General features: G+C 44.8%; 1 protein-coding gene across 1 annotated transcript in view; it reads right to left on the reverse strand.

Moving 5' to 3' along the window:
• The window catches only part of CLMP (CXADR-like membrane protein), a 131916-nt gene that overhangs the window by 7608 nt on the left and 110963 nt on the right, over positions 1-13345 (reverse strand). The window contains exons 3-5 of the mRNA XM_011964999.1: positions 7805-8006; positions 6969-7136; positions 6379-6501 (exon numbers count right to left, since the gene is read on the reverse strand). Coding sequence (XP_011820389.1) covers positions 6379-6501; positions 6969-7136; positions 7805-8006 — 493 coding nt within the window. The remainder of the gene's footprint in view (positions 1-6378; positions 6502-6968; positions 7137-7804; positions 8007-13345) is intronic.

Genomic DNA, 13345 nt, shown 5'->3' on the forward strand with positions numbered 1-13345 from the left:
TTTTTTTTTTTTTTTTTTGAAACGGAGTTTCGCTCTTGTTGCCCAGGCTAGAGTGCAATGGCGCGATCTCGGCTCACTGCAAGCTCCGCATCCCGGATTCAAGTGATTTTCCTGCCTCAGTTTCCTGAGTAGCTGGGATTACAGGCGTGCACCACCATGGCCAGCTAATTATTATACTTTTAGTAGAGACAGGGTTTCACCATGTCAGCGAGGCTGGTTTCAAACTCCTGACCTCAGGTGATCCACCTGCCTTGGCCTCCCAAAGTGCTGAGATTTCATGTGTGAACCGCTGCATCCAGCCTATTTATTCTTATTAAAACAAAATGATACAATTATTTATTTAATTTTAAGGCGGAGTTTCGCTCTTGTTGCCCAGGCTGCAGTGCAATGGCACGATCTCGGCTCGCCGCAACCTCTGCCTCCCAGGTTCAAGCGATTCTCCTGCCTCAGCCTTCCAAATAGCTGGGATTACAGGCATGCGCCACCATGCCTGGCTAATTTTGTATTTTTAGTAGAGACGGGATTTCTCCATGTTGGTCAGGCTGGTCTCAAACTCCTGACCTCAGGTGGTCCGCCCGCCTCCATCAAAGCACGTTGGAGTTACAGTCGTGAGTCACATGCCCAGCCAAAATTTTATTTTTTAAAGAAATTGGACTTTGGATATTTTTATTTAAGGTCTCAAAGGAATGGAGTTATTTTACCTGAGTAATTTCAAATAGAGAATGCTGTTTTCCCCACTGCCCCAGCTCCAGGACACATAATCTAGATGGATTATCTGTTAATGGAAATTTAGGTCGCTTTCAATTTTTCACAATTGAAAATAATATATCTCTGGGTGCTGTGGCTCATGCCTGTAATCCCAGCACTTTGGGAAGCTGCGGCGGATGGATCACTTGATGCCAGGAGTTCGAGACCAGCCTGGCCAACATGGCAAGACCCTGTCTCTACTGAAAATACAAAAATCAGCTGGGCATGGGGCGCAGGCCTGTAATCCCAGCTGCTCAGGAGGCTGAGGCAGGAGAAGCTCTTGAACCTGGGAGGCGGAGGTTGCAGTGAGCCAAGATCGCACCATTGCACTCCAGCCTGTGCAACAAGAGTGAAACTCCGTCTCAAAAAAAAAAAAGAAAAAAATATATATATCATTATTTTCCATATGTATTCGGACACTTGGGGCATGTATCTAAAAGATAAATTCACAGAAATATTGCTGGACAAAATGGAATGCACTTTTGCATCTGAAATAAAATGAATGACTAATTGTATAGTTATACAATGAAATACCCTAAAACAATGAAAAATAACATACTGTAGCTATAAGCAACAACAATGATGAGTCTCAAAAATATAATAGGGAATGAAAGAAACCAGACACAATGGAATGATTCCATTTATTTAAAGTTTTGAGATAGGAAAAGTAATCCATAAAGTTAGAAACCTGGATTATGGAGAGGTAGCAGGAGTTAGAAACAGGTTCTTTTTTTTTGAGGCAGAGTCTCACTCTGTTGCCCAGGCTGGAATGCAGTGGCACAATCTCGGCTCACTGCAACTTCGGTCTCCCAGATTCAAGTGATTTTCCTACCTCAGCCTCCCGAGTAGCTTGGATTACAGGTGTGCACCACCTTGCCCGGCTAAGTTTTGTATTTTTAGTAGAGCTGGGGTTTTGGCATGTTGGTCAGGCTGGTCTCAAACTCCTGACCTCATGTGATGCGCCCAGCTTGGCCTCCCAGAGTGCTGGGATTACAGGCATGAGCCACCGTGCCTGGCCAGAAACAGGTTCTTAATCATGATACTGGTTACACAGTTACCTTCACTTTTGAAAATCTATCAAGTTACCGGCCGGGCGCTATGGCTCACACCTGTAATCCCAGCACTTCGGGAGGCTGAGGTGGGCAGATTACCTGAGGTCAGGAGTTCAAGACCAGCCTGACCAACATGGAAAAACCCCATCTCTACTAAAAATACAAAATTAGCTGGGCGTAGTGGCGCAAGCACTACTTGGAAGGCTGAGGCAGAAGAATCACTTGAACCTGGAAGGTGAAGGTTGCGGTGAGCCCAGATTGTGCCATTGCACTCCAGCCTGGGCAACAAGAGCGAAACTCCGTCTCAAAAAAAAAAAAGGGAAAAAGAAAATCTATCAAGTTGTACTCTTATCCTTCTTCTTTGTATAAGTTTTACTTTAATGTATTTTATCCCTCAGAAATCTATAGATAAAGCTAAAGTGTGCTCCCAATGTATATGTTAGTCAAAAATGTAAAAGAACGTGTTTCCTCATAACCTTTCTAATATTGATTCTACAGTTTTTATATTTACTAAACTGATAGCTTAAAATTAAAAGGGTGATTTTTTTTCTCAACCTAGTGGGGAAAAAAAGGATTTTGGGGGGCCTCTTTATTTATGTTTATTGACCATTTTTTATTTCTTTTCCCGAAAACTGCCTGTTACTTTTTTTTTGTTTTATTTTGTTTTTGAGATGGAGTCTCTCTCTGTCACCTAGGCTGGAGTACAGTGGCCTGATCTCAGCTCAGTGCAACCTCTGCCTCCTAGGGTCAAGTGATTCTCCAACCTCAGCCTCCCGAGTAGCTGGGATTACAGGCGCACGCCACCATGCCCAGCTAATTTTTTGTATTTTTAGTAAAGATGGGGTTTCACCATGCTGGCCAGGCTGGTCTTGAACTCCTGACCTCATGATCCACCTGCCTCGACCCGCCAAAGTGCTGGGATTACAGGTGTGAGCCATCACGCCTGGCCTGACTGTTGTGTTTTTAAGAAAAGTTATCTGAAACTTGGAAATAGACAAAAGAAGTAAAGAACTTAGTAATATACAACTCTGTAAGGGCAACTTGTAGATCTCTGTCTAGTAGAGATGGAAATAATTTCTCTACCAGTTAAACAGATGACCTCAGGAATTATAGTCTGCAACTTTGTAGCTCGATGTCTAATCCAGCAAGCTGTTAATAATAATAATAGATAGTGTTACTGAACACCCACAATGTGTCAAGCCCTGTTCCTAGGCTTGACTGGTGTTGGATGATCTGCCTCTGAATTGGCTCATTCACATGGCTGTTGGCTGGAGGCCTCAGTTTCCTTCCTTAAAATAAAACATAAAACATGGGCCTCTGGCTGGGCGCGGTGGCTCACACCTGTAATCCCAGCACTTTGGGAGGCTGAGGCGGGCAGATCACAGGGTCAGGAGATCCAGACTATCCTGGCTAACATGGTGAAACCCCATCTCTACTAAAAATACAAAAAATTAGCCGGGCGTGGTGATGGGTGCCTGTAGTCCCAGCTACTCGGGAGGCTGAGGCAGGAGAATGGTGTGAACCCAGGAGGTGGAGCTTGCAGTGAGCCGAGATCGCGCCACTGCACTCCAGCCTGGGTGAAAGAGTGAGACTCCGTCTGAAAAAAACAAAACAAAACAACAAAACAAAAAAAGTGGGCCTCTATATAAGGCTCTTAAAGCAGCTGGCTTCCCATAAAGTGAGTGATCTAGGAGAGGATCTGAGTGATCTGGGATCTAAGAGATCTAACACCTAAGAAAGCGAGCTGCAGTGCTTTTGCAGATGCAGCATACCATCACTTCTGCTGTATTATATTCATCAGAAATGCGTCACTAAGTTCAGATCATACTCAAGGGGAGAATGAAGGTGTACCTCTTTTTTTTTTTTTTTTTTTTTTTGGAGATGGAGTTTCGCTCTTGTTGCCCAGGCTGGAGTGCAGCGGTGCAATCTAGGCTCACTGCAACCTCCACCTCCCGGGTTCAAGCGATTCTCCTGCCTCACCCTCCCAAGTAGCTGGGATTACAGGCATGTGCCACCACGCCCAGCTAATCTTCTATTTTTAGTAGAGATGGGGTTTCACCATGTTGGTCAGGCTGGTCTCGAACTCCTGACTTCAAGTTATCTGCCCACCTTGGCCTCCGAAAGTGTTGGGATTACAGGTGTGAGCCACTGCACCTGGACAAAGGTATACCTCTTGAAGGGAGAAGTAGCAAATAATTACATAGATATATTTTTTAAACCACCAGAGTGCAAAATCTAATAAGCAGAGTATATAAATACATAATAAAGAACTCTTTCAAATCAATGAAAAAACAGCTAAACCAAAATGGGCACAGAATGTTGAATTATAACTTTGAAAACAGTAAAATATTGATTCTGACAAAGGTTTTCTTTAATTTATTAATAAGGGGGTGCTGGGTGTAGTGTCTCATGCCTGTAATCCCAGCACTTTGGGAGGCCGAGGTAGGTGACTCACGAGATCAGTAGTTCAAGACCAGCCTGGCCAACATAGTGAAACCCCATCTCTACTAAAAATACAAGAATTAGCCAGGTGTGGTGGCACACGCCTGTAATCCCAGCTACTCAGGTGGCTGAGGCAGAAGAATCACTTGAACCTGGAAGGTGAAGGTTGCGGTGAGCCCAGATTGTGCCATTGCACTCCAGCCTGGGCAACAAGAGCGAAATGAGACTCCGTCTCAAAAAAAAAAAAAAAGAGGGTGGAGGCTAGGGAAATTTTTAAAGTGGTCCAAAGAGCATTTGAGAAATTAGAGACAATTTAACAAAGATGTTATGAAGACAATTTAACAAAGATTAGTACCCACGCCCTGCCTTCTTTTATCTTTCAACTTGGTTTATCCTGTCTTTTTTCAAGACTCAATCTCTAAATTATAAGCCTGGCATACTATTTATTGCGCCAAATAAATGTTAACACTGCAAGCATGGCTTGTGGCTGTAGGATTCTGTTCAAAAGTCTAAAGTTACTACATTGATTAAGGAGAAATAATAATAATAGCTAATGTTATCAAATACCCACTGTATGTCAAGTTCTGTTCCTAGGCAGTTGTAAGTAAATGTGTTCATTTATTAACTTTTCAGAAAAACTCTAAGAGGCCAGGTGCCATTGCGCATGCCTGTAATCCCAGCACTCTGGGAGGTGAAGAAGGGTGGATCGCTTAAGTCCAGGAGTTCGAGACCAGCCTGGCCAACATGGCGAAACCCTGTCTCTACAAAAATACAAAAATTAGCCAGGTGTGGTGGCATGTGCCTGTAATTCCAGCTACTCGGGAGGTGGAGGCAGGAGAGTCACTTGAACCCGGGAGGCGGAGGCTGCAGTGAGCCAAGATTGCACCACTGCACTCCAGCATGGGCGACAGAGCAAGACCCTGTCTCCAGAAAAAAAAAAAGAAAAAGAAAAACTCGATGAGATAGTTAACTATTATTCTCCTTTATAGATGGAAAATATGCCTAAGGTACTACAGAGTTAGTGATAGCTGCGATTGAAATCCAGGCAGTTATCTGAATCCACAGCTAAAGGTCTTAGTCACCTGCTACTATATCTCATCTGTACTTGAGGCAAATCAAATGCTTGATTATAACACGTGTACACACGTGTGTGGGCACGTGCACATGCATATATGGACTCACGAATACTCTATGGAGAGGAGAAATCTTATCTGCTTGCCTAGAATCGTAGGTGGCATATAACTAGCTTGGCGGTTTTGTTTGTTTTTGTTTTTAGGAATGGTGTTTATAACTCTCCTAGATACAGTGAATTTCTTTAGGGGGCTGGTTAATTCACATATTTGTAAATACAGTCAACTGGTGTTTTCTTTTGTTTTGTTTTCTTTTTGTTGGATGTCCAGGCTGGAGTGCAATGGCACCATCTCGGCTCACTGCAACCTCCGCGTCTCAGGTTAAAGCGATTCTCCTGCCTCAGCCTCCCGAGTAGCTGGGATTACAGGTGTGTGCCACCACACTCAGCTAATTTTTTGTATCTTTTAGTAGAGATGGGGTTTCACCATGTTGGTCAGGCTGGTCTTAAACTCCTGACCTTGTGATCCGCCTGCCTCGGCCTCCCAAAGTGCTGGAATTACAGGCGTGAGCCGCCACGCCTGGCTGGTTTTTTTTTTTTTTTTTTTTTGAGAGGGAGTCTCGATCTGTCGCCCAGACTGGAGTGCAGTGGCATGATCTTGGCTCACTGCAACCTCCGCCTCCCAGGTTCAGGCGATTTTCCTGCCTCAACCTCCTGAGTAGCTGAGATTATAGGCGCCCACCACCATACCCAGCTAATTTTTGTATTTCAGTAGAAACGGGGTTTCACCATGTTGGCCAGGCTGGTCTCGAACTCCTTACCTCAACAGATCTGCCCACTTGGGCCTCCCAAAGTGCTGGGATTACAGGCATGAGCCACTGTGCCTGACCAGTCAATTGTTAAGTGGTCTTTGGAACTACTGAATTTCTTTTGGTGATAGCCATATCCTTCTGGAGATAAAGATTTTGACCTTAACCTTACTCTTACTCATGATTAGAATGTCTTAACATTGATCTACAATGCAAAAACAAACAAAAAAATGAAACTAAAACCCCTTTGGATGCTTACACTGTACAGTTACTCGTACCACACAGCTTTCCTTCCCAGCTTCGTTGCCTGCTGTGCACTGGTAGAGTCCAGAGGAGGACATGGTAAGATTCTGCAGCAGAACTCGCCCAGGGTGGTTGTAGTCTGCACAAGCAGAAAGAATGACTGTAAATCCCTTTAGTGATGGTATCTGTATTTATTTTTTACTTTGTCACTGACCTGAGATTCTGTAATACTATTTGATAAGAATGAAATGATGGAAAAGATACGCTATGGGAACATGAGAATAAAGATAAACATTTTTTTTAAGTTGCAGCACATCCTCAAAAGTTACAAAAGATTGTGACCATTTAAGGGATATTAAACATAATATTTAGATACAGTGGATGTATGTAGTACATTTCTTCTAATCTCTTTTACTGCTTTTACATGTCATTTGAGGAAAGGAAAGGCAGATTTTCTGTTCTAGTTAATGGATTTTAAACATGGATGTTCAGGAGGTTCAGCAGGGTATTTCAGGTCACATAGTGAAATGCTGACAAAGCTGATTTAGAGCTCTTGGATAGAGGACTGTTTTGTTGGCTCAGTAGATTGGTAGGAAGATGACTTACCAATCCTAGATTTGGGAGGCAGACGTTCATCCTCTCCCTCCTTCTCCCGGATTCGCTGCCAGTAATACACAATGGGCTCTGTGCCAGAGGATGACTCACACTGCAAAGTCAGGTCACTTCCTTCTGTCAGCTCTCCTTCCAGCTCACACTTGGGCTTGGATGGTCTCACTGGCAACAACACCACCAAGCAAAAGTGTAACGATTCAAAGATCCCCAAACACCAGATTCAATGGAAAAATTATGTCCTATTGAGTTGCTTCTCCAGCCATCCGTTTTGGTCAACTTTTGAGTGGGGATTCAACTAGCCTTGTTTTACACTACCCCCAGAAAAACATCCACCTCCATCCCCTAAGTACACATACCCCCAACTCCAGTGGTGCTGTTGTAATTTTTGGGTCAGAGGCTGCCTCATTACTTCTCAAAGAAGACACATTATTATTGGACATTTTAGGAAAGTTGAGCATGGTTTTGCTGATACAGCAGTGTATTAATTTGGAAGCAATTAAGTAGAACTTAGTAGCTCTTGCTGTCAAAAAACAGAAGTGAATTTGAATCATATCTGAGAGACTTAAATATGAAGATCCCACTTAAATATTAGAGAATATTTATGTTTTGTAATGGACAACTATGGAAAATTGCTCTTATATTTTCATTTTTTATTATGGCTATAATACAGAAGATACACCTTTCTTTCCAGGGAACTGGACGAGGTGACTTCTGAATGTATAATACAAAGTACTGAACATGAACTTTTGTACCACCGTGATGCATATGACTATCCCTCTTACATACCTTAGAAATAAGCTGTAGACATTCATTTTGGCATGCTATCTTACCTAAGACTTTTAAGATGACATGGCTCCACACGTAGCGCCCTGAATTCTTAACCTTACAGGTGTACCGGCCCTCATCACTGGGCTTCAGAGGTTCAATCTGCAAGGAGGCGTCTCCTGCCAGGAAATTGGAAGCAAAGGCCACTCGGCCCTTCTGTTCCTCAGTCAAGTTATTGTAGACGTGACGACTGGAGTAAGTGATCACCTGTGGGATAGACCGAGGCAGAGTCAAGCAGTGTAACTCTCGGCCTGCCTTTCCTGATGGTGTGAAGAAGAGGAAAGGGAGTACTCCCAGTGGCACAAAATAGTCAAGCCTGGGACTAAGAGTCCAAGAGACCTCTGTTCTTTTTTTATTCTTTTTTTTTTTGAGACGGAGTCTCACTCTGTCGCCCAGGCTGGCATGCAGTGGCACGATCTCGGCTCACTGCAAGCTCTGCCTCCTGGGTTCATGCCATTCTCCTGCCTCAGCCTCCTGAGTAGCTGGGACTACAGGTTCCCACCACCATGCCCGGCTGATTTTTTTGTATTTTTAGTAGAGACAGGGTTTCACTGTGTTAGCCAGGATGGTCTCGATCTCCTGACCTTGTGATCCGCCCACCTCGGCCTCCCAAAGTGTTGGGATTACAGGCGTGAGCCACCGACAAGACCTCTGTTCTAAATAAAAGTTAAAAGTACAGTACTTTTGCCTAGGCCTTGCCTCTCCTTCCAAAAATAGTAACACTTCATATTTGTGAAGCATTTTTAGTTATAAAGTAATATTAAATGCTCAGAACCACTCCGTCTTACAGGTAAGGAATTTTAAGTTTGAGTTACATACTGAAGTTCACATAACTAAGTCAAGGAAAGGAGGAAAATGTGCGAGTGTAGAGCTACGCGTATATTAGGCATAGACTTGTGAAAGGAAAATAAACCTCGGGACCCCTCGGGAAGCCAAAGGGAAGGTCAAGCTTGGAACTGTGCCTGGCAAACGTGCCTCCTGTTCTTTTTTTGTTTTTGTTTTTTTAAAGTATTTGAGAGACTTCTATGAGACAGGACTGTTTACTTGGTTTTATTTATTTATTTATTTTTGAGACAAAGTCTCGCTCTGTTGCCCAGGCTGGAGTGCAGTGGCACAATCTTGGCTCACTGTAACCTCCGCTTCCCGGGTTCAAGCAGTTCTCCTGCCTCAGCCTCCTGAGGAGCTGGGATTACAGGTGTACACCACCATGCCCGGCTAACTTTTGTATTCTTGGTAGAGACAGGGTTTTGCCATATTGGCCAGGCTGGTCTTGAGCTCCTGACTTCAAGTGATCCACCCCACTTTGGCCTCCCAAAGTGCTGGGATTACAGGCATGAGCCACCACGCCTGGCCTGCCTTCCATTCTGTTCCTGAATAACAAATAAGATAGCTACAAAGATTTAAAAAAAAAAAAGAAGCTTACAGTACTCCTGCACAATTTGCCCACAAGGAGACTGCTTGTGGACAAAGGATGGACAGAACTCACAGTTACCCCTCTGCACACATGAGATAAATGCATACCTGATTGCTTCCTTTTTTTTTTTTTTTTTTTAGACGGAGTCTCACTCTTGTCGCCCAGTCTGGAGTACAATGGTGCGATCCTGGCTCACTGCAACTTCTGCCTCCTGGGTTCAAGCAATTCTGCCTCAGCCTCCTGAGTAGCTGGGATTACAGATGCATGCCACCACGCCCTGCTCATTTTTGTATTTTTAGTAGAGCTGGGGTTTCACCTTGTTGGCCAGGCTGGTCTTGAACTCCTGACCTCAGATGATCTGCCTGCCTCAGCCTCCCAAAGTGCTGGGATTACAGGCGTCAGCCACTGCGCCTGGCCCTACTTTTTTATTTTAGTAGAGACGGGGTTTCACCATTTTGGTCAGGCTGGTCTCAAACTCCTGACCTCAGGTGATCCACCCTCCTCAGCTTCCCAAAGTGCTGGGATTACGGGTGTGAGCCACGGCGCCCGGCCAGCAAATCTCTTCTTTGGTTCAAGTGATTTATAATCAAGTGAGATTAACAAGGAAAGACATAAACAGAGAAAAAGAAATGATTTCTTTGAAATAGTATCAAGGAGAGTGTCCCAGAAAAGTTGGTGGCATTTGAGCTAAGCTTTGAGAGGCAAGGAGAAAAGGCCTGGACGGAGCATTCCAGATACACAGAAGGGCACTAAAAAAGGCATGCAAGCATATGGGCGTCTCCCAGGCACATTTCAGCTGCAGTTGTTCCAAATCATTTCACTCAAGTCCTCGACCCTGCCCTCGATCACATGATGCTCCGCAGCTCCTCAGATCCTTTCCTGAGAAGGTTCTCTCAATTAGATAAAACCTATGAACTCTGACCCAGAAAAAATTCACATATTGCAGATAATTCCATGAGGTTTCTAGCACTCAAGGGAAAGCCCTCTGCTTTAGGCACAGACAGGGAAGAGCTAGGAACACAGCCCTTCTCCTGGATGTGGTACTCGTTCTAAATGTTTGTGGGGGCCAGATGCGGTGGCTCACCCCTGTAATCCAAGCACTCTGGGAGACCAAGGCTGGTGGTTTGCTTGAGCCCAGGAGGCTGAGGTTACAGTGAGCCGAGACTGCACCACTGCACTCCGGCCTGGGTGACAGAATGAGACCCTGTCTCAAAAAATAAAATTAAAAAAAAAAGAAAAAATGTAACTGGGTGTGGTGGCTCACACCTGTAATTTCAGCATTTTGGGAAGCCAAGGCAGGCAGATCACTTGAGGTCAGGAGTTCGAGACCAGCCTGGCCAACATGGTGAAACCCCATCTCTACTAAAAAATACAAAAATTAGACAGGTGGCCTGGCACGGTGGCTCACACCTGTAATCCCAGTCCTTTGAGAGGCTGAGGCGGACAGATCACCTGAAGTCGGGAGTTTGAGACCAGCCCGACCAACGTGGTGAAACCCTATCTCTACTAAAAATACAAAATTAGCCGGGCATGGTGGCACATGCCTGTAATCCCAGCTACTGGGGAGGCTGAGGCAGGAGAATCACTTGAACCCGGGAGATGGAGGTTGCATTGAGCCGAGATCGTGGCATTGCACTCCAGCCTGGGCAACAAGAGCGAAACTCTTGTCTCAAAAAAAAAACAAGAAGAGAAAAAAAAGAAAAAAATTAGGTGTGGTGGTGTGTGCCTGTAATCCCAGCTACTCAGGAGGCTGAGACAGCAGAATCACTTGAACCTGGGAGGCGGAGATTGCAGTGAGTGGAGATTATGCCGCTGCACTCCAGCTTGGGCAACATAACAAGACTCTGTCTCAAAAAAAAATATGAAATAAATAAATGTTTGTGGCTGGGTGCAGTGGCTCACACCTGTAATCCCCGTACTTTGGAGGCCAAGGCGTGTGGATCACGAGGTCAAGAGATCGAGACCATCCTGGCCAACATGGTGAAACCCTATCTCTGCTAAAAATACAAAAATTAACTGGGTGTGGTGGCACACGCCTGTAGTCCCAGCTACTAAAGAGGCTGAGGCAGAAGAATTGCTGGAACCTGGGAGGCAGAGGTTCCAGTGAGCCGAGATCAAGCCATGGCACTCCAGCCTAGGGATGGAGTGAGACTGTCTCAAAACAAAACAAAACAAATGTTTGTGGGATATTGCCCCAACATCCTGTTGTACTCCATAGGAAGGGTAGGTTTCTTTTCTTTTTTCTTTCTTTTTTTTTTTTTGAGATGGCGTTTCACTCTTTTTGCCCAGGCTGGAGTGCAATGGTGTGATCTTGGCTCATCACAACCTCCGCCTCCCGGGTTCAAATGATTCTCCTGCCTCAGCCTCCTGAGTAGCTGGGATTACAGGCATGTGCCACCACGCCCGGCTAATTTTGTATTTTTAGTAGAGACGGTTTCTCCATGTTGGTCAGGCTGGTCTGGAACTCCTGACTTTAGGTGATCTGCTCACCTCGGCCTCCCAAAGTGCTGGGATTACAGGTGTGAGCCACCGTGCCCGGCTGGAAGGGTAGGTTTCTTGGCAGGTGGTAGAGCTGCCTTAGTAATGCAGAATTGCTGGGATAGTTGGAAAAGAAGGAAATGCATTAACAACAGGAAAAAACTGGAAGCTCTAGAGTTTGTCTCCATTCAAAGACTGAAAGTAAGGGGGACTTACACCTGGAGATAAGGCAGGTAAGCTTGGAACACTTAATAGGTGCTCTATTAATGTTTCTCTTTCTTTCTGATTTGTCCGTATTTCCCCCAGATGCATAATCACCTACAATGAAGTCAGTTTGTACTTTCTAGGAGAATGAAGAGAGGCAAAACCTAGAAGACAGTGAAGCACTGGGTAATTTTTAGGAACTTTGGGGTTTTGTGGGCTTTGAGAGGTGGGTGACCTTTTTGGCCTGAGGACTTTGGAATTTCTTTCTTGTTTATTTTATTTTATTTACTTATTTTTGAGATGGAGTTTCGTTCTTGTTGCCCAGGCTGGAGTGCAGTGGCATAATCTCCACTCACTGCAACCTCCGCCTCCTGGGTTCACGCGATTCTCCTGTCTCAGCCTCCCAAGTAGCTGGGATTACAGGCATGCACCGTCACACCAGCTAATTTTGCATTTTTAGTAGAGACGGGGTTTTACCATATTGGTCAGGCTGGTCTCGAAATCCTGACCTCAGGTGATCCACCTGCCTCAACTTCCCAAAGTGCTAAGATTCCAGGCATGAGCCATCGCGCCCAGCTGCTTGTTTATTTTAGTATTTGGGTTAGCATCCAGAGGTGCCTTTGTCTTGAAATGTATATTTGAATTTGAAGAATCTTAGTAGCTGTGGTCCAAAGTAGAACCAGGCTGCTTTGGACTGCTAGAAGAACAGTACAGCAAGCACTTTAAAACTGTTTTCAACAGACTCACATTAAGAAATACATTTTTCTGTCCCAGGGCTCATGCCTGTAATCCCAGCACTTTGGGAGGCCAAGGCAGGCAGATCACTTGAGGTCAGGAGTTCCAGACTAGCCTGGCCAACATGGTGAAACCCTGTCTCTACTAAAATTACAAAAATTAGCCGGGCATGGTGGCGCACGCCTGTAGTCCCAGCTACTCAGATGACTGAGGCAGGAGAATTGCTTGAGCCCAGGAGACAAAGTTTGCAGTGAGCCAAGATCATGCCACTGCTTCAGTCAAAAAAAACAACAAAAAAAAACTATCTTTTTCTTAATGACACAGCATATACATATATAACTGAAACATAAGTTTCATGAGTATATGTGCAGTATGCTCTGATATTGTCTAGTCTGTGTTAAAAGAAAACAAAATGATCGGGCACAGTGGCTCACACCTGTAATCCCAGCACTTTGGGAGGCTGAGGTGGGCGGATCAAGAGGTCAGGAGATTGAGACCATCCTGGCTAACACAGCGAAACCCTGTCTCTACTAAAAAATACAAAAAATTAGCTGAGTGTGGTGGCGGACACCTGTAGTCCCAGTTACTTGGGAGGCTGAGGCAGGAGAATGGCGTGAACCCAGGAAGTGGAGCTTGCAGTGAGCCGATATCACGCCACTGCACTCCAGCCTGGGTGACAGAGCAAGACTCCATCTCAAAAAAAAAAAAAAAAAGA

The sequence above is a fragment of the Mandrillus leucophaeus genome, unplaced genomic scaffold (genome assembly GCF_000951045.1).
Source record: "Mandrillus leucophaeus isolate KB7577 unplaced genomic scaffold, Mleu.le_1.0 Scaffold71, whole genome shotgun sequence".
NCBI classification, from domain to species: Eukaryota; Metazoa; Chordata; class Mammalia; order Primates; family Cercopithecidae; genus Mandrillus; species Mandrillus leucophaeus.